The sequence below is a fragment of the Nesoenas mayeri genome (genome assembly GCF_963082525.1).
Source record: "Nesoenas mayeri genome assembly, chromosome: 13".
In the NCBI taxonomy this organism is placed as follows: Eukaryota; Metazoa; Chordata; class Aves; order Columbiformes; family Columbidae; genus Nesoenas; species Nesoenas mayeri.
The window spans coordinates 2,011,177-2,031,228 of NC_137550.1; the positions used below are offsets into that span (position 1 = coordinate 2,011,177).

Sequence of the window (20,052 nt, forward strand, 5' to 3'; positions counted from 1 at the left end):
GGGCTCCGCGCTCGCAATGCCGCCCAGTGCGCCTGCCCGGAATGTGCCGGCAGTCGCCGCCGGCACCCCGCCCCGGCACCCGGCCCGGCCCCGGCACCCACCCCTCAGCACCCTGCCCTCTGTGCCCGGACGCCCCCTCTCTCTGCAAGATGACCACCCGGTGCCCCGCAAGCATCCTCCAGGCTTGCTCCGCAAGCATCCCCTCCGCCCCCCGCTCCGCAGCCGGCTCTGCCCGCTGCGCCCCGGGACGCTCTCCGCCCAGCCCAGCCTTGGCTCTCTGCCCCTCCACACCCCAGGAGTGACCCTCGCAGCCTCCCCACTTGTTCGGGACACCCTTTTCAGCAGCACTTCCCCTCTAGCTCTCCCCTCAGCACCATTTCCCAGCCTCCCTGCTAGCCTTTCCTCTTCTCCCCCTGAATCCTTCTCCTCTGAGGTCTATGCCAGGAGCAGATATATCTTAAAAACCCATCAGTCATTTCTGAGCCATATAAAAGAAGAAATGACTGCCTCATTCCGAAGACTAGAAAAACAGGCTAAGTAAAACAGGAGGTACCCTTGGCTTGTATTCAGTCATGAACTTTTTTTTTTACTTGTGAGCTTCTTCAGGAACGAGCATTCATTTGGGATTTGTCTTTCAGCACCACCCCAACCACTTAGAACACAGATTCTTCAGGGGATCTTTCAGTCTTTTTCACATTAGTTATGGTACTGGTGCAGTCTGAATACAATATGTGAGCTAAACCACCTTCCTCTGCTTTTAAAGCCAGATGAAAACAAAAAAAAACCCAAACAAAATGGAAAAGAACTGGGAGAACCACTCCTCTTCCAAAGGGCTACTGTGCATTAGGTGAATAGCATATTTTCCTCTAAAATTTTTGTATAACAAATGTTCTGAAATAATTTTCCAAACCACATATGTAATATTAATAGAGGCCACATAAAACTCAGAACAAAGTCTGCATGTTCCATGTTTTCAAGACAGTTCCTTGTGTTTTCAAGACAGTTTATTTTTCCCAGCTTGCACTTCAAATGGGAGAGAAAGTTCTACATACAAATGAAGCAGTGCACAGATTGCCTCTTGGTATGTGTAGAGCTCCTAACAAGATCAAGTGCTTCTGAAAGTGTTGGTCTATGGAATTGTTCTCTCATGAAAGAAAAGAACTGAATATGGTGTAGAAAGCAACAAATAATCTCAGCTGTCTTTTGCATTGACACTGAAGGATGATCATTAAAACTCTTTAATGTAAAATGTTAGGAACTAAGGTCATGATAACCCACTTGCAATTTTCTGTGATGTGCAAGGTTTTCTGGAGGTGCTGCTGCTCTTTGGGGAGCCCTGGCTCTAATGCGTCCCTAGTCCAAGAGCTTTTCTGCAAATGGAATCTTGAACATTTCCCAGCAATTTAGTTGGAGCAGACAGGGAAGCTGTGACTGCTGGTAAAAGGCTGGAAGTGTCCATGCGAGACGGGCCTTCAGCAATGGACAGAGAGAGGAGGTCCATAGCAGAATCACTTTCTAGCACCCAATGAGGGTGTTGGAGAAGGGCTCTGAGAGGTGTCCTGGAGTCGGCTGTGAAACAGCACCTGCCAGGACCCTGCAGGAGGTTCTGGAGTCCTCTTTGGGCACAGCAGGGTCTTGAATGACCTAGGTTTCTGCACTGGGAAGAAGCTGGATTTGGTCCTGCTGTGAGGACAGTGTATTGAAAGGTTTTGTAGCTTTCTGCAAAATCATGTGTATTTGTATCTTCAGAAAATTTGAAACAGACGAGAGATTTCCAATAGTGTTTCCGTGTGATCATGTTTAGTGAAACAAACATTTGAGACAAGACAAAGGCAGAGTTTGAAATGTGATCTTCCAAAATAGTAGGTATTTTCAAATGACAGTTTTCTTTATTGAGCTACCACACAGCTTTTGCAGCAAATTTCACTTCACCAGATTTGATTATCTGTTTTTCTCTAGGAGCATAGCTTTGACAGCAGTGATAAAACCTTTACAAACCATACTTCTGCATCTGGGCAGTACGAGCTGATAGGCACTCTTATCACACAACTGCCAGTCTGTGACCTCTTAACACCTTGGCAAGTGTCCCATTTACTTAGTATGTCTCAGCACTACCATTAAGTCAGTTGTGAGTAATTTCTCACATTAACAATATAGGTGACACATACTGGAGGTGGTGAAAAGGCCTCAAGAGGCAAAATCTCCTCTAAAGCACAATTCTCCTGCACTAGAGAGGGCTGCAGGTGTCAGACAGACAGACTTGACCCTGCATCCTAAGAAAGGAATGTCAGTAATGTGACTTTATAAAGGTTAAAGTAGGATTATTAAATATATATATATATTTAATTTCACTAGAACTGGTTTGCATTGGGTAAATGATACTGTGGCAATGAGCTATCAAGCTGAGCTCTCAAACAAAACTGAGGGTCCTCTGCAAAAAGCACCAGGTATCCTTTCCCAGGAGAGCACAACATACATAATGAACTTTTTCATAAACAACAAGTGTTATTTTGGGGCACTGAACCTTTCAATTTATCAGATGCTCTTCTTGTCATACAATCAAACCCCAAGGAACCCTAGAAGACTTTTAGCTAAAAGCAAATAAAAATAGAAGTCAGTGGGAGAAGGGAAGACATGCCAGCATTCAGACACTTGTATTATCTGAAATTTTTTCTCGGTTTCTTAGTAGATTTAGTGAATTTTCTGCATGTTAAATAACTTGTGATGATTTGTTACTGTAATAAATCTCATGCCATGATATAGAAATATGTGTCTTAAAAGTAGTGCTGACCACTTTCTCTGTTGTTCCCAGGGGTACCTCATATCACAGTTATTTAATACAAGATAACAAAAAATATAACTATTCACTTTCAGTGAAGTGGATCCAAAACTACATGATGCAGTTGCAAATTAATGTTTTTTCTTGGGAATTAAGGCTGAGTGGCTGTAGGAATATGTGTCAAGGAAAATGTTTAGCATCTGAATGCATACATTTGTATCTGTGTGTATGGAAGTATTCCATTCTGTATCAGAATTGCTCAAAGCATAAACAATTGCTTATCTCAATGGGCCAAAAGTCAGATCACTTTTGTAGTGTTTTGTATTTTGCCCACAAGGGGGTGTGTTTAGGTCTTATAGTTGGTGAGAACTACAGGAGCGTTGTTCTTAGTTATTAATGAGGAACACTGGCAGCAGTACAGCTTTGTTAACTTGCTCCGAAATTGGTGTGCCGCCACTGAAGAGCTTATGTTTTATTGTTAGATGCATGGCCTTTTAACCATATATTACTACTTGTAATTCATCTTCTTGAGCAGATGGAAGAGAACAAAACAGTTTATCTTTTTTGAGAAAAGTCCAGATTATGCCGATATTTCTCTGCATTACCCATTCCCAGAATGTGAGCTACAATTATAATAATGCTTCAGTTTTTATACAGAACTTCTGTCTGGATGCAATGAAGTGGCTGAGGTGCATATATCAATGCATTCTGCTCAGTGAAAATAACTGTTCACTGACAGATCAACCACTTCTTGTTAACAGTTAATAACAAATTCCATTATTTGCTTCTTACACATCTAGTCATATCTTCAGAATATGCGGAACTTCCTTAAAGTCATCCCATAAAAATGCACCTCTAGATCTTGAGGTCTGCAGGATGATTTGACATTTGTATTGAAGCCAAATACAATTGATCATTCTGTGTGCAGTTATCTAGGACAAGGTGATAACAGTTACTCCTTATCTTAGACTGTCTTTTATGTATCAGAGATCTGGCTTGTGGAATGCATGACATAGTTGATAAAAGATAATTGCAAAGGCACAAGGTTGGACTCAACACACAGATGTGCAGGATGACAGGGGAGTTGGTAGCTTCAGCGCAATCCATATCAGCCTAGCTACATCCCAGTAAACTGAGATACACAGATACACCACACTTCTGTGCTTCTGATTGCACTGGAGGAGTAGTTTTAGCTCATGATGCTTCACAAGGTCTCTCAATGTTAAACGAAGATTTCATTGAAAGGGTTGCATCTTTAATTTTACCAAGAAACAAGCAAGGCAAGTATGAGACTGCATGGCAAACAAGGTATTCAAAATAGCATAAAAGGGAAAATCCTGTTAGAATCACACTAGGATGACCCATTAAGGATAAAGGCCTCTGTAGCACCATGAGGAGGTCTTTCCAGTGCATGTAACTGGAGTAAGGGGTACTTGAAATTATATCTTCGAGAATAGATGACACCTTCCCCCCTGCCATGAGAAATGTATTTTCTGGTGCTCAATGAAGCATTGCCAGTTGTATGATTAATCAGATGCTCCCAATGTAAAAGGTACCGGGAATCTTCTCATTAATGGATCTGCTGCCTTATTGTCATCTGTACAAAAAGACTTTTAAGAACAGACACTGCTCACCAAAGCAGCTAGACAGAATCCTGCTTGGTTCTTTCCTGCTCAAGCATCAGATCTTGGAGCATTTTGAGCTATTTCTAGCTCTTTCAAAATGGTGATTCAGATAAATCACTATGTTTTAGCATGGACAGTGTGGCATTTGCCTTTTGACCTAACTAGGAACGCATTGTTTGCTTGCTTTGCTTTCAAAGTGGGCTACATGATGTCTTTTTAGTATGAATCTTGAATCTGGTTATTTAGAGATTATTTTAACTCCCTGTGTGAGGCTGTGGATACTTGCAGCTCTTCTTGAAGAAGAAAAGCAGTATCAATTGGGAATAGAGCATGCACTGATAGGCAAAATTAGTGAGAAGGAATTGAAAAGTAATCAAGGGGAAGGCACAAGGATCATTTGAGTGCTGAAATAACAGTGAATGTGTTATCTCAGTACTTCACATATGTAGGAGTACTGAGGCTACTCATAAAGAAGCATAGTAAGAACATTATGAAAGCTCTGGTGTTTAATTGCTTAAAGCAAGAAAGTCTCTAAAGGACACAAAAAAGGTCAGTGCTGCCATCCCACAGCAAATGGCAATCTAGACTGACAAAGATCTACTTTGTATTCAGCTCAAGTATTGAACTCGAGACTCTGAACGCTTCAGGGGTGTCTCTACTTTTGGCAATCCCTGTTGCTTGGCCTCAGATGCCCAGAGCTTGCATTGCCTGGCAGAAGTCTGCAAGTTGGGTGGAGGTGTTGAGGGAGCATTTCACTGCATGACACCCCAGGCAGCATCTATGCTTTGTTACTGAGCTTTGATGTTCTTATCACATGCACTGATCTGACCCGGGACACAGCCTGCAGTGTACTCAGGAGAGATAAGGGACTCCACTCTTGCTTTCCCTACTCTCGTAATCAATTTTATACTGACATTTCCAGTACAGATGAACCTGTCTGGCTCTCTCCAGAAGGCAGTGCTCTGGGGAAATATGGAGCTGCGAGCGATGCTGCTGAGCAGCGGTCAGAAGAGGTGTGGGAGCAGCAGAGGCAGAGCAGCAGGATGGACACACAGCTATTGCTCATGCTCTGAGCATCGCTTGGGCTAACCATGCCAAGGACTATGTCATTGCAAGGCTTGTGAGTAACCACGTCTTTCAATCCCTGTTGAAAGTTAGATAGATCAAAGCCTTATCTAGATCTCATTCCTCTAGGCATTAATACTACCTCTTGAAGTTTGTTGATGTCATATCTTTATGAGTTCTTATCTCATCTACAGCGGATGTGGGTAACCACAAAGATTTTCGAAGTGGAAGCTCTTCATGGAAGTGGGAGATTTTCAGTGGTTTTCAGACTCCTGAAACATAGACTCTGTCTGCGGTGTGTCAGCAGGAAAATACGTTTGCCTTGCGCAGTCTCATTGCATCGGAATGTTTCCACCTCTTCCTATACTTATCTTAACTGCTTTAGTAAATAAGAAAACGTTATCATCTCTGTTTTATACTAGAAACTGAGGGATGGCACAGCTATGTCTTACTACTTATTATGAAAAGAAGGTTGGTTTTGGAAGGCTTCTGCTACTAGAGTAGTGACTCTGGTTTTGCTTGTAAGATGAAAAAGAAATGACAGTGGAGGGCATGGAGAAAAAGAATTGTTGAAAGGCTGTGAAATACAATATAAATGAAATAAATTAGGCTTTAGCATTCCAGACATCTGTTCTGATTGTGCAGCTATTTGAGATGATAAATGACCTCCACAGTTAAATCTGCATGTAGCTATAACACAGAAATGCGCAATCAATTCCCAAACTTTTTTTTGCCTCAATAAGCAGTAATTTGTTCAAGGCACTTTGCAAGTCAAGGATTTCTGGTTAGCTGTTAGAAAAAGTCTCAGACATTGCTTCTAGCCTATTGTATGGGACATTTTAATGCATTTGAAGATGTGAGCATGTGCCTGAGCAGACTAGGAGTGCTTGGTTTGCTTCTCAGTAAGAACACTTACAGACAGAGTGAGTAGTTTGTTAAAGATAAAAAGGCCCCTCATACGTGAGAACTCCAGCGTGGCTAAATGTTGTTTTGAGTCCTCTGATAATTTGTCAGACCTATTTCTTACAAAGCAAGCTGAACCGCTTTCTCTGTCTAACATCACAGAGTTCCGTTTGGCTCTAAATAGCAAGTGGCTGTGGGATGTGGTTTACAGGGAGGGTAGCAAAGCTGCATCTCGGAGCTGGCCCTGTGCCAAGCTGCCTGCTTTGTAAACTCAGAGCAACTATTTCTAACATTTAGTAATATTTAGTTACCTGAGCTGGTCCTGGCTGCTGCTCTGCTTCACTCCTGCCAGCTGCAGAGCCACTGTACCTCCAGCTCCACATCTGCAGGCAAAATCATTGTACACACTTGGCCCAACATCAGTCTGTGAGTTTAGTCAATCTCCACCCGCTCTGGCTGGAAACCCGGCCCAGGGCAGCAGTCAGCAGTGTTTATGCAGGTTTGTCTGATTTTCCTGCTGTGAATCCAGGGAACAATTAGCTTTTTCAGGGCAAGAGCAGAGGCTCTGTTGCAGGCAGGCTGATTGGTAGATATTCATCTGTAAGCTTTAATCCCACAGCCCACAAAAGTATCCACAGCTAAGGTTAAATGAAGCAGACAGCCACAATATTTGCAGGTGACAATGGGAGCCCTTCCCCCACTACACATGCATTTTGCACATAGGCCTCTTTTGTTGGAAAGCCAATCTATTTGCAATGACACAGTGATCCCAAAGTCCATACAATACTGCACCAAAGGATTAAACCCTTCACTCTTCAGTACCTTCTTACTGATCCTGACTAATTTGGTTCTATTGAATTTCGTCCAGATATCACCCACAGAATATTACAGAGCTGTTCCTCTTTTGACTAATAATGGCTCAGCTGTCTCTCACTGACATATTGCTGACTGAAGGCTAGTCTCTTCCGTACTGCTTATAGAAGGAATTTCCCTTAGATCCCCAAATTAGTCATGATACATGCATGCAAAAAAAAAAATAAAAATTGCCCATTTAAAGGCCTTCAAGAGGATCAAAGAATAAAAGCAGATTTTGCTTATCAAACACACAGCAATTGCATTAAAATGTGGGTCTACAAGTCTTTCCTTAGCATTTCCTAATTATGGCTCCAGAGTCTCTTTTGACAGATAAATATGCAGCACCTAACAAGTACAGATTACATAGTAATAGAGATAATTATTAATCCATACAGTATTCCAGAAATTGTGTAGCATTTCATTCATATAACAGGGCCTTGGACATTGCAGCCACCTTCTGATTTGTGCTTCACCACTCCGCTTTCATGTCTTGAGTCAAGCGCATTAGCATCTTTGAGGCTTTTGTGAATGTTTCTTAGCCCATTTCAGGGTGACAACCTTACTCCTATTCCCTTTGCTCTGCTATGGGAGATTCCTGATTTAGTTTGTTTGTTTGTTCTGGGAGGTTTTGCTTTTTTGTTTGGGGAGTTGTTTGTTTGTTGTTGTTTTTGGTTTTATGCCACTAATGAGGATCTGCCGTTATTAACAGGCACTACTCGTTATTAGCTTTCAACAGAGGTGATGCTCTGGTGCCTCTGTTTTAGGCGACTTTTTAACCTGTGAAACAATCGATAATCTGCGTTGCCATAGATACAACAGTAAACCTGAGCGTTGTCCAACGGCTGACTTAGAGTGAAAATAGCCTATTTGTCATGCCTCCGGCAGGCGAGGCTGCCCCGCTCCCGGGAAGTGATGCCGTTTCACCGGCGCTGTGGTTTTCTGTGACAAATAAACGTCGCCTCTGTCTTGCGGGTGCCCTGCGTCGCCCTCCAGCAGCTGCGTTCTCCCGAAACACACTGACCCCCGCCCGCTCCCAGACCGGCTGCAAGCGGCGCCCGGCTGCAAGCGGCACCCCGCTGCCAGGCTCCCCGGCAGGCCCTGCTCGCCATGGCGGTCCGTCCCGGGTACGCACCGGGACCGCTCCCGCCGCCGGCGGCGCGCACCCCACGGAGCGCCCACGCGCGGCCCGCGTGCCACAACCCGCCCCGCCCCTCATTGGCGAGCATCCCCCCGGGGAGCCACATCCCATTGGTGGGGAAGGCCACCGGGGAGCAGCGGAACCACGCCCCCTTCGCTCCACGCCGCCGTGGATTGGTGAGAGCGGCCGAGGGGCGCTCAGGAGCCACGCCCCCTCCGCCAGCCCCCCCCCTCCCCCCCTTACTCTCGCGTCCCCCCTCCGCCCCCTGCGGGTTTGGTGGCGCCTGCGCAGTGGCGGCCCCGGTTGTTGTTATTGTGGGGCTGGTCTGTGCCGCGCGAAGATGGCGGCCGGGCAGGGGGGCGGTGGCAGCGGTAACGGCGGTGGCAACGGCAACGGAGCGGGGGGGCTGGGGATCCCCGGGATCCCCGCTCACCTCACTCTCTCCTTCTCGGCCGGGCCGCACTGGGGCGCGGCCACTCTGCCGCAGCCACACACGGTGCGCAGCCTGGACCGGGCCCTGGAGGAGGCGGGCAGCTCGGGCATCCTCTGCCTCAGCGGGAGGAAGCTGCGCGACTTCCCCGGCAGCGGCTACGACCTCAGCGACACCACACAAGCAGGTAGAGGGGCTCTGGCTGTGAGGGGTGACAGGGCTTTCTGCTGAGGGGGCCCGGCTGCGGGGTTAGTGCGGGGCGGATGGGGTCCCGTCTGGGAGGGTTGTGGGGGGTGTCCCCGTTGCGGTGGCAGTTGGTGGCCAGCAAGGGGAAAGGGGCCCTGTGTTGGCAGTGGGGCGATGCGAGGGCCCTGCTGCGGCGGGGATGCAGTGAAGGGGTCTCCTGCGGTGACTCGAGGGGCTGTAGCGGGGTGCGGGCTATGGTGGCAGTTGGTGGGAGTGGTGTGGGAGCAGCCTGTTCGGGTGGCTTTGGGGACCCGAAGGGTGCACGGTGGGGACAATGGGGAGGATGCAGCGGGGGGCTCTGCTGTGGTGGCACTTGGGGGGAGCAGTGGGGGACACATGCTGCGGTGGCAATGGGGAATATGTAGCGAGGGGCTGGTGTGGTGGCAGTGGGGAGAAACACTAAGGAGCCCCCGCAGTGGAGGCCGTGGGGCTCTTGGGGTGCATGTGGGGGCTGCTGTGGTGGCGGTGGGGAGGAGCAGGGCCCCTCGCTGCGTGAGGGCGATGGAAAGTAGTGAGGAGGCTCCACGGTTTGGTTTTTTTGGGGGGAGAGGGACGGGACAATGAGGGGGCTCCCCCTTCGTGCAGTGGGACGGGGTGCTGGAGGATCTGGGGTGTGCAGTGGGGGGTGCTCCCCCTCTGCGTGCGTTGAGTGCTGTGTGTGCTCCCGCGGGGAGCGTTCCTGCTCTGCGGGTCTGTGCTGGCAGGCTGTGCATGGGGGTACCTGATTTCTCCTGTGTGTGCAAAGGTAGGGGCGCTCCTGCGGTGTGCCCGAGGAGGTGAGGGGCGAGGGTACCCCAGCAGCGTGCGGCTGCGCGGGGAGCTGCCGCTGTGTGTGCCCAGGCATGGCTGTGCGGGGAGAGGGGCCCCGGTTGAACCCTTGTCCGTGTGTGCATGTGAGTGTGTGCAGCGGGAGGGTTATTGTGCTCTGTGTGTGTGTGTCTGCCGTGGGGAGGGGCGCCGTGTGTGCTGCGGGGAGAGCCGGGCTGCCTGTGTGCAGCGAGGACAGAGGTTCCAGTCTGTGTGTGTGCAGCGAGGGGAAGGTTGTGCTTTCTGTGTGCGTGCAAGGGTGGGAGGGTGGCATTCCCAGGGAATTAGGTGTTGTGTTCTGTGTCTGTCTATACGTGTCATAAGGATGAGGACTTGCAATTTTATGATTCTGTAATTTGTGCGTGCACACAGTGCCTGGAATAGGGTGTGCAAAATGAGGGAAGCTATGTATTTGTGCTCTGAGGAATAAGAGCTCCATGCTGTGTTTGGTTTGTACCTTCAAGGGTGTCAAATCCTTTGCAGTGAAGCTTTATTACCTGGGGTGTTCTGATCAGTCCTTCTTCCCAGCGCAGCAGGAGGATGGTTACAAGTGCGGGTGCAAGGGATGTGTGTGCAGTGTGCATGTCTGAGATTAATGTATTCACCGTGTTGGGAAATGCTTAGATATCATGAGTGTGAGCCTGGATTTACCCAGTCTTTTAGTGAAACAAATTGGAGACATTTTTCTGTACAGTTCGTAGAAAACAAAACTACGTTTGACATTTGTTATATTCTGACTCGTCTCTGATGTACTTCTGTAATCATTTGCTGCTGGAATAGTTGCTGAAAATGGATCATTTGGAGTAATGTGTTAGAACAAAATATTAATGAGAGGTCTAGCATCTTTTGTTCACAAGTAGTAGTGGCTTTCCAAAATGTTGTTTGGGTGAATTAATTCTATGGGGTCTTTTTGTTTGTTCATTTTGGGGCTTTTCTTTCCCCATGGATTATGAATAGTTGGTTTATTGTTTTGAATATGAAACTGCCCATTGTGGTACCTTATCCATCTCTGACAATCCTGTACTCCTGGTCTATCAAATACTCATTCTGTTGCTCTTTGTTGTGGGCTGCATTTGTGCAGAGGGTTCAATAATACCAATGTACTCATTCTTCTGTGATGCGTTAGGTTGTGTGTGGTGTAGAATTTGTGAAGGACTGATTTTAAAATCCAATTTCTGTATCCAGTATGAAGCCTGCTAATGATTTGTGGATTATTAGCTTTTTTCCTTGACACATATGATGCATACCTATGTGCAATGCAGAACAGGGACAGGCAAAAATGTGTTAGTTATTTCATAATGGAAGCACAAGATTATAATAAAAATAGGTTCCATGAAAGAATAGCTCTTTTCCCTTGTAGTAGCATAAAAATTTATTCAGCAGTATAGTAGGTCACTTCTGCATATAAATATTCAGTAGCTAAAGCGTTAAAAAAGAAGCATTGTATTTAGGCAATCTATTATTAAAAAGACTTTTTCTGCATCCTGAAGCAGGTGCATCAGGGATCCATATTTAGTGTTTTCTAATTATTACTGATTGCAATTTGGATTTAATTTTTCTCATTGTTTTTATTTTGAATCTCAACATATGTGAGTAAAAACTGTGTGCAGTGATCTTGTCTTAATCTTTTAGGATGTAGTAGAGCCCAGTCACTACCATCAGGATTGAATTTTCATCACAAAAGATTGTGTGAAAATGTTTAAGGGCAGTCTCTGATAAAAATAGACATATTGCTTGCTGCTCTAAAAAAACTGACTTAAATGGTAGATGGAGGTCTATGCAAGTACCGTCTTGTAACCATCTTGATTTAAGTGGCACTGATTTACAAATTAATCCTGTGAAATACAAATTTTAGATGTCTTTCAAAATACGCTTGTAGACAAAAGATTTGTAGTCTTTATTTCGATGTAATCTGTAGAATTTTAATGATAAGTGGGTAAATGGTATTCTCCTGGTGAATCGTGGACATCCTTTACCTAGTATCAGCGTGACATAGAGCTTGATGGAGGATCTGCAACTGCCTCAGAGGCAATGGTCATTTGCTTATTGGCCTTTTTGTAGCAGTTAACACTGTTTAACTGTATTCATGGGTATATTTTAAAGTGATAGATTTAGACTAAGGCATGGAAGATGGGGGATTGGGTCAAAAATCTTTATTGTGTTTCACTTTATGTTCCAACTCAGTGAGCCTCTGAAATTCGGTTCTGTTGTACTTAAACATTTAAGAAAACCCAACCACTTAACAAGTCTAGATGTAAATGATTTCTTTCTACAAACCGTATCACTGTAGGAGCTACAGTTCCACTGTAAATCCACAATATTCTGTCAATAAAATCAGCAACAGAAAGAAAACCATTACAATTCTCAGTGAGGTTCAGATATGCGTATGTTAAAGCACAACTGCTGTTGATTTATCAAAAATACCCTGGGATTTTTTTTTGTTTGAGGTCTGGCCATGTTTTACATCTAACTTATGTAATCACTTGCCAGCACATAATTTGCAAATATTGTAGCACATTTTTGGCATCTTAAATTATGTGACAAAAATTATTGCTAAGCTAAAAGCCTAGTGACAATATCTGGATGTTTAGCTCTGACCTTATATTTGTCATAACTTTTTAACCATGAATTGTCATTGCAACTGTTTGCCCAAAACCCCCTTATTCTGTTATTTCCCTGAATTTGTTTTTCTGGCTGTTAAAACAGATCTTGTGCTGCTGTTAAATGAACTTCTGAAAAAAACAATTGTAGTTCATGAGATATCAAGAGGTGTATTGAGGTATATTGAATATCCCAATCATTTTATTAACATTCTAATTTTGCTTCTCACTGTATGAGCAACATTAGGCCCCCTGGCAGTTAAGTAATTGGGTATATCACATCGATGTAATCACTGTCTGCTTAGCTGAAGAGATGTGTGTTTTCAGTTTTGTTTTTTTAAAGATAGGTTCCTGTGCTATATTGCCATGCTGAACTAAGTCAACCTGTGCCTTTAGCAATTTCCCCCCTTTTTGTGAGCACTTCTTATAACAACACCAGTTTAGTAAATATGGAAGTTACTAGACTGACTGCTCAAGAAACAATTTATTTGCTCTGGATAAATATAGTGGTGCCATCAGGTGTATTTGTTTATGACTTTGTCACAACAAACTTGATTCTCAATTTTTAGTTTGAGGTAACCTTTAAACAATAATAAGTAGGTGAATGATTGCCTGTAAATATATGAACTTTGCAATTTCTCTTTTCTCGCCCCCTGCTACCTTCTTATATAGCTGAGGGGTAACACTGGTGTATTCCCAATATGTCGTCAGGATGAGCCCTACTGTCATGGCTGATGACAATCTTGGCACCACAGGCAGAGTTTCCCACATTGTGATTCCTGGCTGTATCTGCTGAGGGGAGGGGATGGGGGGAGATGTGCTTGTTGTTTACCATACTATTGCTTAGTATTACCATGCAACTTTTTTTTTTAATATCATATTTCTGGCCCTTGTAAGGTAGATAGTCATTCATTTGATTATGGATTAAAACCAAAACTTACAGCTTAATACTGAGTATGAATTGTGTAAGAATATTTATAGTAATCTTCTGCCTTTACAATATACACTTCCAAACCATTATATTTTTCTGTCTGAATGAAGTTATTTTTGTTGTTTGTACCAATGTTGATTAAAGTGATAGTCAGTAACTAAATAGCAACACCAAATCCAATTTGCGGCTTAAGAAAATAACAATTATATATGATGTATATCCTAAATCTAGATTGTGTTCTAGCAATCAATTGTTGAAAAACATGGTACTCAGTAGTGATGTCCTCAGATTTGGATGGAAAGAGAAACTGAGATTTTATGTTTTGGTTGGAAGGGGGTAGTGTTTATGCTTAGAAATAAATCAGATGCAAGATGTGGAAGTGACACAGTTTATAAGCAAGTAATTGTGGAAATTCCCCACAGTGGTTTCTTACCCTGTCCAGTGTTTGGGATAATGGAAATGAGCTGTGTGTGTTGTCTGAGTCTTCCTTGCTGAAGGCCAGTGCTAAGGATATTGAATATTTTTGTGCCTTGAAATATAAAAAAGATTTAACTTATGGGATATTCCTGCTTTTGGTTGATCTAAAGAACTGTCTGTTATACATATTTCTGGTTTGTTACATATTATTTGAAGAGGGAGCAAGTGTATTTAGATCATGAATTGTTTGTTAAACCTTGTGCAAGAAGAGAAATGGACTAGCCTTTGCGTTTTCAGATTTTTTGTTTGTTTGTTTTTGAAAAGTATCTTCTCATTTGACTTGTGAAACTTTGTCGGAGCTGATGCAAATTTTACTGGCAAGGCTGGCATTTAATGCTGAAACGTTTTCCTAGCAAAAGGTAACTGAATCAGGACTGAAGGCTAGAATTCCACAGAAAATGTGAAGATCCTCATGAGATCTTTTTTGTGGTGAAAGTTCTACATGACAGTGTGGAGAGACTTCTGAATTTACTGCTTTTCTGTGGCATGCCAACAGTCTGATTTTCATTGTTCTTCCAACTGACCTGGGATTGTTTGCTGCTTGCTAGGAGAATCTGCTGCCAGGTCTGATAGGTCTGGAGAAGGCATAGCACTTCAGGCAAGAGAAAGAAAAAGTCTTATTCTGTGTTATAGAACTAAAATATTTCATTCCTTGGCAGATGTGATTATCACTAATGTGTTCCCAAGTGTCAGTGTATGATTTCCCAGTAAAAGCTTTTTGTAGTTCCAAGGCTTGAAGGAGCCCTGCATCTTGGGGCTGTTCATGGGCTGCTGACCAGCAGATGTAACCGCACAATGAGCAAATCCCTGACCATCTGTGTATTAAAACAAACATCTACTTCAATTTGTCACTTTACCATTGGTTCAATAGGTGGAACCAGTATGTAGTGGACAAGTACTTGGTACATTAAGGACTTACCTAGAACTAAAAGGTTTATGGAAGTGTTCACTTCAAATCATTACATGCAGTAATGGGTGCTATTACATACTTACTTTTTAAGCTAATAAAAGTGGCTACAGCCATTCTTAAATGCTGCCATGAGGTCTGGCATGAGTAGGACAGAGTCAGCAGGAGGCACCAGCAAATAAGAACAGATGCTGAAGTTGCTACAGCAGTGGCCATTGTGTCTCAAGAGAACATGTTGTAGTTGTTGCTAGACCCTATTTATTCTGTGTTCATGGACTGTTAGTTTATCTATTTTCTTAAGGGTTTTTTATGCTTCACTCTGACTTCACTCACCTTGTTTTCCAGTGTTCTTTGTCTTCTACCAGTCTAGCTTATTTTAAAAACGTTTCTGCTTAGTTTAGCCAGTGTTGAGCAGCTTTATCTGCACAAAAGTCATATACTAAACACTGGCTACAGTTGATTGGTTGTAGCCTTTTGTCTCTTCCTCGTGTCTATTTAGATTGTAAGCTCTTCAGGGCAAAGGCCTTGAATGTCAATATCTGAGCATACAGAGACTACTTGCGAGTTCTGTATGCATTTAAGGTAAACCTCAACAAACCTGGACTTTCCTTCATTTACAAGTGATGATTACTTTCCCTTATTACTTTTCTGTGTAAGACTTAAAATAATTTGAAACTGAAACTTGGAATTTTAAAATTTGAAAAACAAAGAAATTGACGTAATTAAACCAATAAGTAATAGCCAACATAAATGAAAGATGCCCTGTGCTATAATACACAAGGTTAATAAGTCTTGCTGACTGGACAGGTAAAACATGTTTCACTCTTTCTGGTAATAAACTGTGTTTAAGAACTTTAGTCTAGACTAAATACTAAAGTGCTGTGTTGTTTAGAGAAACAAAAAAGCTTCCTGTGGGATTTGCTGCTTATAATTTCAAACTACAAAAGAATTGTGGTGACAAGGCACTTCAGGAAGTGGAGAGGAAAGATAATCCTTGACATATGTAAAGTCCTTTTGACCATATAGCCCATTGGTGTGCCAATTCACCTCTTCATATGCCGAGTTGAGGAGTAAATGATTCCTTCCTTTTGGTGATATTTAGTTTTCATTTTAATCATACTGTGCTAAAATAACTGAACATACCAATTCAAGAGTTGGAGCAGTGTGATGTCTTGTTTTGGAAACACCTGGATCCATCTCATGTGGTAACATGGTGAGGACTTCCCTGAATTCATCTGTTGGTTTCATCCTTGTGTTGGTGTATGTTAGGTCAGCACCAACATGCCCTCCAGTTGTTCCAACCTTTAGATCAGAGCTTCTGGTTTAGTTTTTGAGCACAACTTTCAGGAAAATCCCCATGTACCGGAATGAACATGTGGTGAGTGGAGACAACTTACATGAAAAACAGGAATTGCTTGAACCAAACTGCCAAACTAGACGTGTTCAATGTAGATGTGTCCAGTGTAAACTAGGAGACTAGGTTCAGGGAGGATGGGTTGGAATAGTGGGTTCCTCAAGCCTACCTTGGTTTCAAAGTTGTGTGCTGGATCTCAGTCCTTCCTACCCCATAGTAGAAGTCTGTAAGAGAAACCTGTTAGTCTGTTCCAGTTACAGAAACATGTATTTCACGTGGAAGAACTGTGGTTTAATCTGGTGGGATACTTTTTGTTTATGTCCCCAAGGTAATAAGAATATATGTAATTTTTTTTAAGGATTTTTTTTCTTTAGTAGTGCTGTTTAGTTTGAAAAACCAAGATCTCAGAATATGTAAAATACAGTTTCTGATTGCCTGTACAATCTTCCCTCTGTGCCTCATGAGAAACTTTAATTATGTGGTCATGTATGATTTCTTCATTTGTCACTTTAACTGCACAGATGGCGTACATAACTAAATTACTGACATAGATAACCACAAAGCAGGTATTTCCTAGCTCTTCAGTTGTTGGATTTAGAATTCAAACACCGCTTTGTAATATGTCTTTGTAATATCTGTTTCACAAAAACAGAAACTATCCTGTGCTCTGTCAGTTAAGAAAAGTAAAAGTTGCTCATAGCCACCTACAGTCCTTGGGAGTGTTTTTCTTTCTTTTTCTTAAATACCTCAAAGAAGAAACACAAGCAGAGGAGTATGAAAGTGAGAAGCAACATGAAAAGATGGTTAGCTTCTCTCTGATATGGAGCAGCCCTGTGCTAAAATATTTTACGGCATATTGCTGTGAGAAACATGGTCACTCACATTAACACAGTCCCAGTACCTTGTGTTTCAGTTTAGTAACATATAAGGAGGCATTGCATGTGTTAGAAGACTGAATAGATGATTAAACATGCACTGTTAAGCTGGCCAATGTTAATTCATTTTTCTGGAAGGCTTTTTTCATCTCTAGCTATTAAACATTGGTCACATTGGTGGCAAGGAAACCTGTTCTTTATGCCTTTTCTGGACTTGCTCAGAAGTCCTGAGTTTCTCATCCTGGTATGTTGCAATTTTGTGACTGCATGAAAGCAACTCTGTATCAGTGCTCTTTCTTCTTGCAGTTTCAGAAACTTCTCACTATTCTTTCCCTTACTGCCAAATTACTGTCACATCACTTGCAAAGGGTTCTTATCTTTGCTACTGTCTCCCAGGATAAATTCTCTGGAATAGTAGGTGCTTGGGAAGAGGTACTGGTCCTTACTTATGTGCAGTCTCTCTGATCGTGGTTTTGTGTAGCATTATGTACTATATAATTAGAAAAAAATATAGATAATTATAAATATACTGTACATTATAAAAATATTTTTGTAATATATAAATTGGATACAACTGCATTGATACAAAAGGTGTATCTAGCCCAGGATTGTCCATTAAAAGCTTTTTTTAAAAAAAAAAAAAACAAAACCAAAAACAAACAAACAAAAACCAAACAAACAGCCTTTTACTTGATAACTTCCTTAGCAGGCCCATAATTTTGAGGAAAATAATGAAAATAGATTTCATACTCAGTTGTGTATTCCAGACTGATGAAACCTGTTCTGTATAATCTCCTCTTATACTGCAAGATTGTCATGCATGTGTATATACTTTGTATATATTGTACAGTATCTTCTTTGAGATAAGCTAGGAACTGCATGCAGTATCAAGATATGGGTATGCAATGAAATAACTTTATATTCTCTATTCCTACCAGTGTTTTGTGCCTATGACTTCACAGAATCACAGAATGTCAGGGATTGGAAGGGACCTCAAGAGATCATCCAGTCCAATCCCACTGCTGGAGCAGGAACACTTAGATGAGGTTACATAGGAAGGTGTCCAGGTAGGTTTTGAATGTCTCCAGAGTAGGAGACTCCACAGCCTCCCTGGGCAGCCTGTTCCAGTGTTCAGTTACCCTCACTGAGAAGAAGTTTCTTCTCAAATTTAAGTGGAACCTCTTGTTTTCCAGTTTGAACCCATTACCCCTTGTCCTACCACTGGTTACCACCAAGAAGAGCCTCGGTCCATCCTTGTGACTTTATATGTTTGTAAACATGAATGAGGTCACCCCTCGGTCTCCTCTTCTCCAAGCTAAAGAGCCTCAACTCCCTCAGCCTTTCTTCATAAGGGAGATGTTCCACTCCCTTGATCATCTTTGTTGCCCTGCGCTGGACTCTCTCCAGCAGTTCCCTGTCCTTCTTGAACTGAGGGGCCCAGAACTGGACACAATATTCCAGATGTGGTCTCACCAGGGCAGAGTAGAGGGGAAGGAGAACCTCTTTTGACCTAGTAACCACGCCCCTTCTAATACACCCCAGGATGCCATTGGCCTTTCTGGCCACCAGGGCACAGTGCTGGCTCATGGTCATCTTGCTGTCCACCAGGACCCCCAGGTCCCTTTCCCCTACACTGCTCTCTAATAGGTCATTTCCCAACCTATACTGGAACCTGGGGTTGTTCCTACCCAGATGCAAGATACTACACTTGCCCTTGTTATATTTCATTAAATTTCTCCCTGCCCAACTCTCCAGCCTGTCCAGGTCTCTGGATGGCAGCACAGCTTTCTGGCGTGTCAGCCACTCCTCCCAGCTTGGTGTCATCAGCAAACTTGCTGATAGTACACTCTATTCCCTTGTCCAAATCGTTGATGAATACATTGAATAATATAGGCCCCAGTACTGACCCTTGAGGCACTCCACTAGATACAGGCCTCCAACTGAACTCTGCCCCATTGACCATGACTCTCTGGCTTCTTCCCTTCAGCCACTTTGCAGTCCACCTCACTACCTGGTCATCCAGACCACACTCCCTCAGTTTAGCTATAAGGATGCTGTGGGAGACTGTGTCAAATGCCTTACTCAAATCAAGGTAGATCACGTCCACCGCTCTGCCATCATCCATCCATCTTATGTCCTCATAGAAGTCAATGAGGTTGGTCAAGCATGACTTCCCCTTGGTGAAGCCATGTTGAGTGCCCCTAATGACCCTCTTATCCCTTATATGCCTTGAGATGGCACCAAGGAGAAGTCATTCTATCAGTTTCCCAGGGACGGAGGTGAGGCTGACCGGTCTATTGTTACCCAGGTCCTCCTTGCCCTTTTTGAAGGCTGGAGTGACATTTGCTTTCCTGCAGTCCTCAGGTACCTCTCCTGTTTCCCAAGATTTGGCAAAGATGATGGAGAACGGTCCAGCAATGACCTCAGCCAGCTCCCTCAGCACCCACAGGTGCATCCCATCCAGTCCCATGGATTTATGGATGTCCAGATTGCTTAACTGCTCCCTAACCTAATCCTCATCAACCGAGGCAAACTCCTCCATTGTCCTGCCTTCCTCTGTGGCCTCAGCGGTACGGAGCTCCTCAGGCCAGCCTCCGGCAGAGTAGACAGAGACAAAGAAGGCATTCAGTACCTCTGCCTTCTCTATATCTTCTGTCTCCAGGGCACCCACCTCGTTCATCAGTGAGCCTACATTGCTTCTGGTGTTAGTTTTATCTTGAGTTGCCATTTTCAAAAAATCAAGAATTCAAGAATTGAATAATATGGCTGGATGAATCTCAGTTATAAGTTACTAATTAAATATAATACATTAAAGCTAGAGAAGTATGTGAAAATGAAAGTTACAAACGAAGATTTGTGTTTCATTAATGCTGCCATCAAAATTCATGGCTGGCAGAGTTAAGACCCTTTATAAGAAGCAGATACATATTTAGGCACACTTGCCTTTTTCAAGATATCTTTAATTTTCCTCTTTACCATCATAACGAGCTAGTATTTGAAATACTCAGACAATGCCAAGGTGATTATATGCCTGTAATACAAACAAACTGTAATTACATA

At 43.3% G+C, this 20,052-nt stretch overlaps 1 protein-coding gene across 1 annotated transcript in view; it reads left to right on the forward strand.

Annotated features, from left to right (window-relative positions):
* Positions 1-8,705: 8,705 nt before the first annotated feature.
* The window catches only part of LRCH2 (leucine rich repeats and calponin homology domain containing 2), a gene marked incomplete at its 5' end in the record, with an annotated part of 41,900 nt that continues 30,553 nt past the window's right edge, over positions 8,706-20,052 (forward strand). The window contains one exon of the mRNA XM_080352895.1: positions 8,706-8,982. Within this exon, the coding sequence (XP_080209021.1) occupies positions 8,706-8,982 (277 nt within the window). The remainder of the gene's footprint in view (positions 8,983-20,052) is intronic.